Source organism: Dermacentor silvarum, chromosome 4 (assembly GCF_013339745.2).
Source record: "Dermacentor silvarum isolate Dsil-2018 chromosome 4, BIME_Dsil_1.4, whole genome shotgun sequence".
NCBI classification, from domain to species: Eukaryota; Metazoa; Arthropoda; class Arachnida; order Ixodida; family Ixodidae; genus Dermacentor; species Dermacentor silvarum.
Genome location: NC_051157.2, coordinates 11,343,413 through 11,355,543, shown reverse-complemented (window position 1 = coordinate 11,355,543; position 12,131 = coordinate 11,343,413). Strand labels below are relative to the sequence as shown.

The window sequence follows — 12,131 nt, the reverse complement described above, 5'->3', positions numbered from 1 at the left end:
GTAGTTGAAGATAACTCTAAAAGTATGTCATTGCAGCTGTACCACAACCTTTGTTTCAGGAAGTGTCTGAACGGGCTTGTTTTATTTTGCTTTGACTGGGAGAGTGGAGCCTGCTAAGCAGCAATATGGACAGATCCTTGTTGGTACTGTACAGGGACACTGAGGAGAAAAATTGGTTAAGCTGTATTAGTAAATAACTTCTGGAAGCTAAGCCAAAGAGAATAATAAAGTTTCAATCATTTTTTACTGTGCCGCAATCACCCGAATTCGAGGTACTGTGAAATTTGTGATGTCACATTGATGTACGTAGGAGCGTTGGCATGCAATGTTTACTAAAAAACGAAGGTTTACCCTTTATTTTTTAGTAATCAATTTCTGCAAGTTAATGAAAATGAAGTTCTAACAGAATGTATCATTAGTTGAGGCTGATAGTGTCCCTTTCATGTCATTAAGACTTGCGCAGTTCTGCAGCTACTTCTGCTGGACAACTGCCCACTGCACTTGAAAGATAAGTGTGCGACACACACCACTGTGATGCAGTGGCTTCTATGTGCAAAATACGTGACCATCATGTTCTCAAATTATTTACAAAACTTGTCCGATTTCATTTTGGACCGTCTATCCAGCAAAGCTTCGTGGAGCATCCCCTCTATTCTGGCTTTCTTCAGATCCTTTCTGTCTTGCTGACTCACTCTAAGTCTTCTATCTTGGAAGCTCTGGAACTTTTTCCTGAAAGCAAAAAGATCAATGCAATCATTCATGCAAGAACGTCAGGGTATGTTGGTGTTATGAAAACACACATAAAATGAGAAAAGCCTTCTTTAAAGCTTTTAACAGTCTAAGCAGTACATTTCTGTATCTGTAGTCGTAGCCTACAATAGTTTTACAATGTTTGCCATGTCACTTAAATAATATGCATGGAAGCCAATTGTCCACAGAAGCAGCAACACCTTCCCAGACACAGTATCACTGGTGCCGTTGGAGCATGGAACACTTTTACTGTTCATTGCCCTTGTTTCTATATGTAAAGTAAGAGCAATAATATGCGCTAAAAGAAAGTTGATGCCACCCTACATGTGCCACAGATTGTTCAGCATTTTGGCAAGTTGCACCATCTACATAAATGCAACTACTTACTACCCTTACTTTGGTGTCACTGGGCAGGCGTTGAAAAAGCGCAGGAAGCCATAATAAATCAATTTAATTTGACCAGTGCTACTGGTATAGTCTTGCTATTCTGTTATCTCACGTAGCCGAGGATAGAATTCTCGTGTGCCTGAGTCTACTGAAAAAATTAATGCACAATATTGGAGAGTGCTAGGTGATTAGCAGATAATAACGAAAACCCAAATTTCTTTTGTCTACCCCTCATATATGTGGCACTTTTTTAATGGGCAGGCTGGACTGCAGCTGCAGTAACTACGCTGACAAAGACATTACATTAAAATCCAAGCTCGTGAAATGTTAATTGTGTGCGAAAAACTTGGTCTCGACAGCACTGTACAGACTATCTGCAGTCTTGCATTTAAATTGACACGGCTTTTGTTGGGAAACAATATCATTCATTGCAAAGTGGGACATGCAAGCTTCCTCAATTTTCCCAGTTTCTGCAATGCATTTTAGGAGGTGTATAATGTGTGCAGTTCGTACTTACACATAATTTACTTCACATTCTCCCAAGGACCCTCTTTCTTCTTCAGGAACATCTTTCTCCTTTGAAGTGTCTGCTTTAGCCACAGCACGCACCTGTTAGACGGCAGGCTATTAGTCGACTGCTTGTGGTACAGACTAAAATTTGCTGGAAAGCTCGCACACACCTTCTGAAGAGTAAATTAAAAATGGACAGCATTATAGCTACTTACCTTAATCATTTCATCGCTGCCTGCAGAACGGCAACTGGCCTTTATATCTGTACCATCAACCACTGTGAGGAAGCAGCTGTTGCTGGCAAGAAGAGCCACTTTACCCTGGAACAACCACAGCACTTGTCAGTGCAAGTCATCTTTTAGCTTAAGTTTCTATGGCACTCACATCTTGGAAGACAGGTTCCCACTGTTCAAGTGGGCCTATGGCATCTGACCGTCCGACGACTGTGCCATCAGGCTGGACAGAAAGGTACTTCCCGTAGCCGGATTTTAGGGCTATCTTCGTATCCGACAACTTGACAGCAGTCAGAATCTCCTCTGGAAAAGGGCCCTCGCCTACAAGAGAAGGGTTTTAAAAGACGGGCGGACGTATGACATCAGCTGTGCCAATGAACTTTATGCTGGAAAAATTGCGCTCCCCTAGATTGCTGCCCTTAACGCCCCGCCCCGTAATAGGAAAGCAAAACGCCACTGCATCTCTGTGGCTAATTACGAACGGTCCGTTCGACACGTCACACACATAAGATAGGCGGGTGCAAGGCAAGACGTGTCGGAAGTGAACCGCTAGCGGAAAAGGTACGCTGCGACTGCTGCTTACCAGGTGGGTGCGGCCCGCCAAGTACAAACAAGCCATTATCCTGCGACGACACGTAGCAGTACGGAGTGAACTCGATGGCTATGGGACCCGTGTACTCTTCGAACGCTTTCAGCTCCCACCAGCCTCCTGTGATGAAATGCACAGCATGTAGAACAGTTCGGTATGCGCAGTCTGGTATGCGCCTTAGGTTGCGTAAAACGGTACCGTGGCTGACGGTGTCCTGACTTTCCATCCTTTCGTCACCGCCACTTAAACTCTGCTTCGACTTGCTCTTACTCTTGTGCTTCCTGCAAAAAGCCACATATAACAAGCGTAAAACTTCCACGGAGCAACCTTTACACAAGTACAGTCGGCTTCGAAATTTCGGATTCCAACTAGCTCGCATACGCTTCCTGCATACACATGCGTAACCCCATATGATTCTTTTGAAGCAACCTTTACTTCACGGCAGCCTATTCACGCCGTGTTATAAGACTATACACGTCATTTCCCAAACAACTGAGTTACAATCAAACAACCAATAAGCAACACAATAATGATAGTCAAAGGTGTCCTACTCACTTCGTTGTGCGGCCCTTCAACACAAGTTTCCCGCGACGCACTAAGCTATAGTCAGCCATAACTTGTTATCGTTGGTGGCGTACAGGCTTGTTCAATAGTAGCAGTCACAGCACCAAACTTGACATCTGCGATCGACAGATTACAGGAAACGACAGTGCTACAGGAAACGATTATATCGTTTACACATCGGAGTTGACATACCTTGTTTGGCCGTGAACCTTGCTGTATCTTGCCGTCTGCGCTATTTCGCCGTTTTGTTGATGTCCTTACCGTTGCCGATGCCCGTAATAAATTCAAATATGTGTAAGTTATCTGAAAATAAAGCATAAAGTTGTAGGATAAAATCAACACTTTTAATTTCAATTTACTTAAGTGATTATTCTAATAAATTAGACGCACTTTTACCTTTAAAATTGTAGGTGCAATTGGGTGCAAGCACGGTGCAAGCATGTAAATAAATGTGACGTAAGTTCCGCCGGACGTTTTTGTCAGGTGTCTAGCGTCAGCGGCTTCGCGTTACTCGCTCGCTGGCTCCTATCATTTTCATACGTACCTTTATTTTTTTGTGGCACTGGTGCTCGTGAGCGAGCGCAGCAAGCGCAGTGGCAAGCAGCGCTGGATAGTGGCGCTCGTGTGGCAGGTTTGCGCTGCTTTTGCGTGCGCCGGTCGACGGAGCGTCGGTGGAGCGTTTCTCCGGATACTTGTGCATATCGGCGGGAAAAACGGCGCTGCTGGAGTCGCCGAGTGCTTCGAACGTCGACCAACGCCGACGAGCAACGGAGTAACTTACCAAAAGTGATAGCGCCTGCACGGAAGAAGCAGGGGTGCACACGCGACGATGTGCCTGCTTCCTTCATTGCACTACGAGCAACGGCTACTCTCCGGGATTGTCTTCGGTGACAGCGAAGACAACAAGCGTGTTGTGTAGTATTACACCCCGTGTAAAGCTTAGCTTCAAATGACTGCTACTACGACTAGTCGAAGATACGGATGCACTCGCCTCGCAGTCTCTCGAAGTCGTCTTGGATATAACACTTTCGAGTTCACTTAGGTCGCCTTGGCTGCGGTGCTTTCGGTGAGTTTGTGTGGCAAGTTTTTGTCGGCCCCTTCTCCCTTTCCACGTCTTGTTGTAGCGTGTGGCAGCTACTTCGTTGACGCGACTTGCAGATGCTTTATTTCGCGAAAAGTGTGCGGGAGATCGCTTGCTGTTGTGCAAACCTTGAAGTTCCGTCTTTTAAGAAGCCGCTGTCTCATGGGGAACACCGAAAACGAGATCCTGTTCCAAGTTTGCTTCATGATTCTTTTCTGCGCAAAGACGCTTTTTGCGCAACAGTCGGTGCGCCGGCTAAAAATTGCTGTCGTATTCCGTGGGCGCAAAATTCAGATTTGTCTTCCAAGTTTCGCGCCTCTTAATTTTGCTGAAGCGCGGGTGGAAACTTCGTGTAGCTTTTCTTTTATATATATATAAATTCAGTTCTCAAGCAGATGCTCTGATAGTGCCCATCGTGGACATGTTTTTGAACGTAAGTCACTTTGCCGTGGAGTTAGTCGCCGACGTGAGCGCATTTCTATTTTACCTTGCAAGTTTTTGCTGGCTGTGCAAGGCCACTTCGCCTAGAAACGAAGTGAGATGACGTCGGTGATTGTGTCACGCCGCTCAACGCAACCATACCAGTAGTGAACCTCGAAGGCTCAAGCTTCATAGCCCGGACATTTAAAAAAAAAAATGTTTTTGTGTTTATTCTCTCGCAAACTTCAGCCGAAGCTTTTTCTTTCTGGATGGTCTCGACAAACGTTTTTATGGCTCTGCGGTTTCTTCGGTGGTTTCGTTTTTGCGCCGCTTTCCGGATTACAAGCTCGACTATCGGTTTCGCCATACTTTCGCTGCTTGCGTGAACAGCTCGCCCGTTGAGATACCGACCTTGCCTCAAGCTCTTATCGGTAACGACGGCAGCGGTGCGCCCCTGCGGTATAAAGATCCGCGTGTGTCGCCTGCGCTCGGATTCTGGGGCGCATTCCGGCATACGCGGCGCGCGCCTGTGTGACGTACTGTGCGCGCAGGTGGAAAGTTTCGCTTCGCTAGGTGTTGCGCGGGTGGTGAGCGGCTTCGACAGTCGCTGGTGTGGGGGTCTCTCGCAGGACCAACGGTTTATCACTTCTATTTCGGGTAAATTTTATCGTCATGTGGGGGAAAATTTACGAAGAGTTCGAGGGAAAATGCGAGGAAACCGTTTGTGACGCTAGGAAAGAATCTGTAATCAAGTGATTCGTGATTGTCACTCAAGATCTGCAGTCAAGTTCTGATGTGTATAGCTTTAAAGGTGATTTTTTTCGTTTCTTTATTTCTTTGTTAAGCAGCGGCACCACCAGCTGTAACTCAGCAAGTTACGTGAGCGCTTAAACAATGATAACGCCAACTCGAGGGAATGTCCGAATCATAGAAAGAAAAGAAAACATTGCTGACGTTGGGCGTGACCTTTGCACGCACGTGGAATCAGGTGCGATGCGGGGTAAACAAAATATAGACGCGAAGGAGGACATCAACAGCCGCATGTAGCGCCGTGTGTGCATGCGCGTGGGTTAATTGTTGGCGTTACGCTGGTATTTCAAGGTATTTTACGTTGACTCAGTTATTTTTCTTTATAGTGATCCGAATCGTAACTCACTTTGTTGCATGCGGGCATTGTCTGAGGCTGGCAGTGATTTCTATTTTTAGCGAAGTATTGCGAAATAGCGGCGTTCTAGCTAGCGATGTCTGCGAATATGAGATAAGCGAGCAAAATCATAGGTGGAACTGCATTGCGGCGGTTGTGAGTCATTGCGCAGAGTATAGCAGAGGGGCGAACTGTACTACCTCGCAAACTAAGTCTTTTTTATTAAGGGCACCGTGGTATTCCCTCCTTTCCGAGAGTACGTACATCCCTTTGTTCAGGAACCGATGGAGTGCTGCAACATCTTTTATCACTCGTTGCGGTGGTCCAGTGGCTATTGCGCTCCGCTACCGAGCACGAGGTCGTGCGTTCGATTCACTGACCGCGTCGTCTGCATTCCGTTGAGAGCGCAATACAGCAACGCTCGTGTACCGTGCTTGGAACCCCCGGTGGTCGAAAGTAGTCCAGAGCCCCTTACTGCCGCCTCTCTCGTGACACGTGAGTTGTGTTAGAATGTTACCATAACTTAATTTTAAAAACTTTTTCTTTCCCACCCGCTCATATACCTGGCGGGGGCCCCTCGCACCCCCCTTCTGCTCTGCATCTAGATGCCAGAAACGAAAAGACGTTAGCTTATCACATTTACTCTTGCATTAGCATAATTCCACGGTTACTAACAGTGCCCAGGCACTGCGACCTTCCAGTATGCTCTGATTGTTTATTGGCAGGGCATGCTGTGTCAAAAAAAAAAAAAAAAAAGCTTGTAGGTATACACCAACCTCATAAGCGTTATTTTCCCTTCGCAGGGCAGCTGTAGGAGAGGCTGGAAGCGGCTGTAATGTCGATAGATGCGCTTTGCTGAAACGTCACGACCGTCTTCGATGGTGCAATTTCGCTTGCATCTTTTGCCTTCGCATGGTGCATTTTAAGTTCCAAAGCCGGCCATCGGTCTCTGGACCCTCTCTACCACCTCGACTTTTCCTCCTGTTGCGCGATCATTGGAGAAAGCGATCAACGCACAGAAATACGAGTTTTCATGGTGATCACGTCGCTACGAACACGTTTACGTCATCAGCAACAAAGTTGACCATTGCAGTAATAGTTCAAAATATCTCGCGACCAACGTGCTGCTGCACTCTGCGAGTATTCCGCGAGTATCTCCAGTATTCCCCAAGTATCCAGTACACCGCCAGCATTCCACGAATATATCTGCGAGTATTCCTGTTTCGTTACGCGGCTTCACTGTACGATTCTCCCCCTCTCTTTTCTCCCCCTTTTTTTATGTTACGAACGCGCGTACGCAAAGGAAGTTGCAGAAGCGGGCTTCTCCTCACCAGGCCTATTACGGCGGAGAAGCTTGATTTGAAGGCGCCTGCTACACACGTTCAGACACGTTCGAAACGGCGCAGACCGATTGAATATGCAGGTTATTTCCTAAAATATACGTTGCTAACATAAAGCCTTTGTGAGGAATTTGGAAACTGCTGCTTGAGCGAAAACAACGTTTGGCCATTCCCGCGGTGTAGCTACTGTCGCATCCCCCGCGCACTAAAGCTTTCCAGCACCTAACGTTCCACTGGAGTCACTCCGCACGACCTGATGGGACAGCTTTGGCGACTCGCTGGCTTCGACATATTTGACGGACATGTTTGTCCCAATATATTTCCTCTGTGTTGTCCTTTGGCGGCATTTACGTGCTTTGAACGTTTGTTTGACTGCTCGTGCGGCGAACCTGGCACTCTCCAGATTGTATTCGACGGCTGTGGTTTTATTCATGCCTTTGAAAATATACTCGAGGGTGTCAGTTTAAGTTCCGCTACCGCTGCAGTTTCGGGAATTTGGCATTTTAAATATAATTTTTCCCTTCTTTGAAGAATTGCATGTACTACTAGTCTACGCAAATAAATTCAGCGCTTGTTGATAAAGCCTTACCGCATTTCAATGTGTTTGAACAATAAAAAAGCAGTTTAAACAGTGAAATTGGTGCTTTAAAAATGAGATTCTTTCTGTCTTATAATGTTACGTTTTCAGTCACTGAGCACGTATCCCAATGGAGAATCAGCCGCAGCCGTACCATTAATTTAATAGCTTTGAACCTTCGTAGTAGCTCTCCTATATTGACGTACGTCCTCTGTCACGATCGAGGACAACGTCTGGCGCGAGGCATTTGCGACGACATGTCCAGATCCAAGTATGGAGGCCATATCAGATAACTCATTTTACGTAATTGCGGTCCGAGATTGGTGACCGCCTCCTTCTCACTCCGAAAATTGAAATCGAACTTGAGACTTCGAGTGTCTTCGGCATAATCTAATCGGCAAATATAAATAAGTAATCTGACGTCAGCGTCGTCGCTCCTCTTACGGCACCGTCAACCTTCTGATCGATCCTTGACTGCATGAAATTCAACCACAGTAGATTTGAAATGAATTTGAATGTAAGGAATACATATATTAGCGAAAGGACGTACTTTTTTTTTTTTGAATTGAAATATATACTGAATTTCAAACAGGAGGCTGACGCTGAAGGCTTCGAGGCGTTAATCCCAGCAGCACCCCTCTTTTTGTCCTACTAGAAGGCTTAGGTGACGTCACTGTGGTAGACCTTGGCGCTGCTAAGCACGAGGGTCGCGGAATCAAATTCCTGCCGCGGAGGCCGTATTTCCATGGGAGCGAAATGGTAGAACAGCCATGTGCAGTGCATTGGGTGCACGGTAAAGAGCCCCAGATGGTCAAAATTATTCCGGAGTGCCCAACTACGGCGTACCTCATAATCATGTCGTTGTTCTGGCACGCAAAATTGCGCAATTTAATCTTTTTTTTTAAGAGCTTAGGTGTAGTGCACCCAACGCAAGACCGACACAGACGCGCACAGGGCGTCGTTAAGTGTGCTTCACCTAAACCTTCTAGTATGACCAGCCAACAAGCGCGACGTGCATGCCTTGTCAGTACTTCGTATTTGGTCAAATAAATCTGTCTTCAAAAGAATACTTGATAATCTGAGAGCGGGCTCCGCGATGGCTAAGAGTTAAAACAGAACCACAGACACGTTTACCGAGCGGTGCAACGATTGCGCATAGCGATGTAAATAAACGCGTGTAAGAGGTACTCGTTATCGTTCTTTCGAACCTTTTTCACAATTGCGCTAATGATGATGGCATCCGTGCCAGCGGTGAGCGTGTTTAGCCGACGTCGCACCTGAACATGGCGGTGTGTGTGGTGCAACCTCAGTAAAACAACATGGGGAAATCGAAACGCTATCTCGGGAGGGTGATTTATGTTGATATTTTTATACTTTCAAAAATATTTACGTTCAAAGGATACAAGGTTTGCGAGTTCGTTAAGATTCATTCGCAAAGCATCTCAAGCAAAACAAGGCCCAAGGACATAAAGAAGGCCGCCACTAGTGCCGACTGTCAGCTGAGCATTTATTGCGCGCGAAAACAACAAGCATGCAAACCAAACCCAAAGAATTGCACCGATAACCGTGCAAAAGAAAATGCTATTACAAAACTAAAACCATAGCCGCGCGTGCGCATGCAGGACAAATGATAAAGAGCCACGTCTCCCCTGTGTGATTCTGGTTTTGTCATTAGACAGCTTTTCCTTTGCACGCTTGTTTTTCCACGAAATGCTCAGTTGAGAGTCGGCAATAGTGGAGTGCTTTGTCGGCGCTGTTTCCAACGTTGAAAAATGGCCAGTGTATGTATACTCTCATATGACCCGAAGCAGTGTTTTTCAGTGCGATAAAACGTATACCGGTTGCCGTGTTGTAGCTTTACATTTAGGCTGACAAGGACACGCCACTTCGCCTCGGCAGGGGCCGTCCGCGTGTTGTGTGCAAGGTGCGCGCCGTATGCGCACGTGCACACACACAACGGAGATCAGTTGAACGTCCTTGACCGCTGGCGCAGCAGGTTGGGGTGAAACTGCCGCGGCGTCGGCGGCAACACCGTTGCGCTCAGTTCGCGGCCGAGACGCTCGTTTCATTCGCGTTGGGCAACGGAGATTAGCTGCGGCTCTCTTCGCGGCGGGGAGCGCGAGTACGCGTGGCGTCACGTTGGCAGCCGAGTGTATTGCAGTGGCATGGAGCTCCTTTCCCGACGTCGGGCGTGCTACTGTTGGCATGACATCCAGTCGCTGTGGTATTAGCCACGTCCATAACCAGGAGTGCTACTCTGTCGTTATTAGCTTCATTCACACGAACTCGACTCAGAAGTCGAGCAGCCCTACTTGCCACCACGTTTGCGTGCATCTTGCCAAGCGGGTTGGCACCCCTTGCAGGCAGGTTGAGCGGGCTCGCCGCTCGCTCGCCCCGATCCGCTAGCATATTTGCATGCGCACACAATTCCCACCTAACAAACCCACTCGACTTTGTCGGGCTCACGTAAACGCAGCTATTGTCGAATTCGCCATCGTGCCAGCTCCGATTGGTTTAAAACGCCAACTTGGTGAAATGAAGTAAAATTGCCTGATTTCAGTATGTCCAGAATAGCAGCACAGCTGTCATAGTGTGTCAGGAACAGAGTGGTCACATGACAAAAGATAACCGTAGACAATTGGACGAGCTTGGCGCCTAGGGCGTCTATAGCTACGTTTACAATAATCCAATATATGGTCGAGCCGACTCGTCGAGCCCAAATCCGGTTGTCTGTTCATGCAAACGCCAGCGGGTCAAGCCGAGCGAGCGTCGAGGCGAGTTGACGGTGCTTTCGGTTAGTGCCGTGGCTAACAACAACAACAACAAAAAAAAAAAGTGTTTTGTCGAACTAGGGAGCGAAATGTGTTTCGCGAATCGAAGGAGTCAGTCCGTTGATAGATTACCGAAGACTATCACGGAGGTGAAGTCGAACTCTGGAACTTCGTGAAGCCAGGCACTCAATCACTACTACGCCACCCAGCTGACATGTTTCGACGCTTCTAATATTGATATCTGTGTATATTATTTGTCCCGAAACTTGTGTGATGTTTCGTGTAATTTCTGCACTGCCCAAGCCCCACAGAACTTGTGATAATCCTAGAGTTAGTCGTAAGTGGCCAGAAACGCAACATGGATGCATATTAATTGCGATTAATAACTCGTAATGTCGGAGTAGTAAAGCACCCTGAAAGCTCTAGTGTGGCAATTTAGTGTGTCAAAGTAATGAATTTACTGGTATGCAAAAAATATCCTGTAATATGATTGGTATTTATCATACACACTAGTTACCCAAAATAAAGGTTGTTCGATCTATATAATCAAGCTTCTTAATTTCAAAACAAATCCTTCATCAGATCGCATCTTGCATCGCAGAAAACACGTTCGTTACGTTTGAAAACTGCCCTTAATGCTCTATATAGAAAAACAGATTTCAACATAAGAGCAATACATGGGTCTAGTTGGCTTATTTTGATTTCTCTTAAAAACGCGTTGATGATTTAACAGCATTACACGAAGAGACATGATGGAAACACGAGTTGACGAGACAAAGCAATACCATCGTGCCGTCTTGGCTCTTCGTGTAGTGCTTTTAAATCAATGCGTCTTTAAAAGGAATTCAACTTAACGGAACACGCTAACCGGCGTAAGAACATTCTTCTTCTGTATACTTAGCACATTAACACCCTGCACCTGAGATATTTAAGGGGTGCAAGAACGGGTGCAGCGTTTTAAACGCCTATTCAACAAATTTAGGGGTGTTCGGTGTATTCTCTTTGTTTATTTATCTCGCATAGACCCCTTTTATAGGGTATTTGTGTATGCATGGGTGCTGTATAAGTGCAACAGAGGGTGCATGTGAACGCGAAAAACATCCTTTTAGCACCCTTAATAACGCTGCATTTTGTTTACTGTGCACACATTTTAACACTCTTAAGGGTGTAAAATCAGTTTGTCGCCAGACGAGCATCATTATAGGATGTCAATGCAAGCGCCCTTATTAGATAAGGAAAGGTGTTTGGCTGAAGTAGGAGTGAAATAAAGGAAAGTGTCGCCCTCAGCTCGTAATATTTTTCACTACAAGTCGTTTATTAGCATTACTACATAAACGGATTCAAAGGACAAGCAATTCATCCATAAATAGGCCACTGAAGAAACGCACGGAGCTGGATTCGGAGCCCAGGAACTTTACGTGGAAGCCCCTACCCACTGCGCCACACAGGAGCCACATTAAAGCTTTTCAAATATTGCTATCTATATATATTTGTAAATTGCTCGTAAATTGTAAAGAAACTCAAACTGCTTCATGTTATGGAGAAACCTTGCATAAGGTCGCATCTTGCATCCCAGAAAGTGCGTTCGTTACGCTTGAAACCTAACATCCTTATAGCTGCAAAGACAGTTTTTAACGCAATCTAACGTACTGGTAGGAAACACCTTTCGTATAGGGTGTTAATTTTTTATTCTTTTATTTTCTCGCGTACACCCGTATTATGTGATGTTTTGATCGAAATGGGTGTTAAATGGGTAAACGTCGGG

At 46.1% G+C, this 12,131-nt stretch overlaps 2 protein-coding genes across 2 annotated transcripts in view; one reads left to right on the top strand and one right to left on the bottom strand.

Moving 5' to 3' along the window:
• Positions 1 to 341: 341 nt before the first annotated feature.
• Positions 342 to 3,316, bottom strand: LOC119449441 (protein FRG1). Its single transcript, XM_037712616.2, has 8 exons — positions 3,226 to 3,316; positions 3,025 to 3,149; positions 2,668 to 2,750; positions 2,464 to 2,589; positions 2,032 to 2,201; positions 1,863 to 1,967; positions 1,655 to 1,746; positions 342 to 729 (listed from the first exon to the last, which is right to left on the bottom strand). The coding sequence occupies exons 2-8, from the start codon at positions 3,081 to 3,083 to the stop codon at positions 582 to 584; spliced, it is 783 nt and encodes a 260-aa protein (XP_037568544.1). The 5' UTR covers positions 3,084 to 3,149; positions 3,226 to 3,316; the 3' UTR covers positions 342 to 581.
• Positions 3,317 to 3,521: 205 nt separating this feature from the next.
• LOC119449437 (phospholipid-transporting ATPase VB) overlaps positions 3,522 to 12,131 on the top strand; it is a 149,768-nt gene continuing 141,158 nt past the window's right edge. The window contains exon 1 of the mRNA XM_037712609.2: positions 3,522 to 4,099. The gene's annotated coding sequence lies outside the window, so the exon portion shown is untranslated. The remainder of the gene's footprint in view (positions 4,100 to 12,131) is intronic.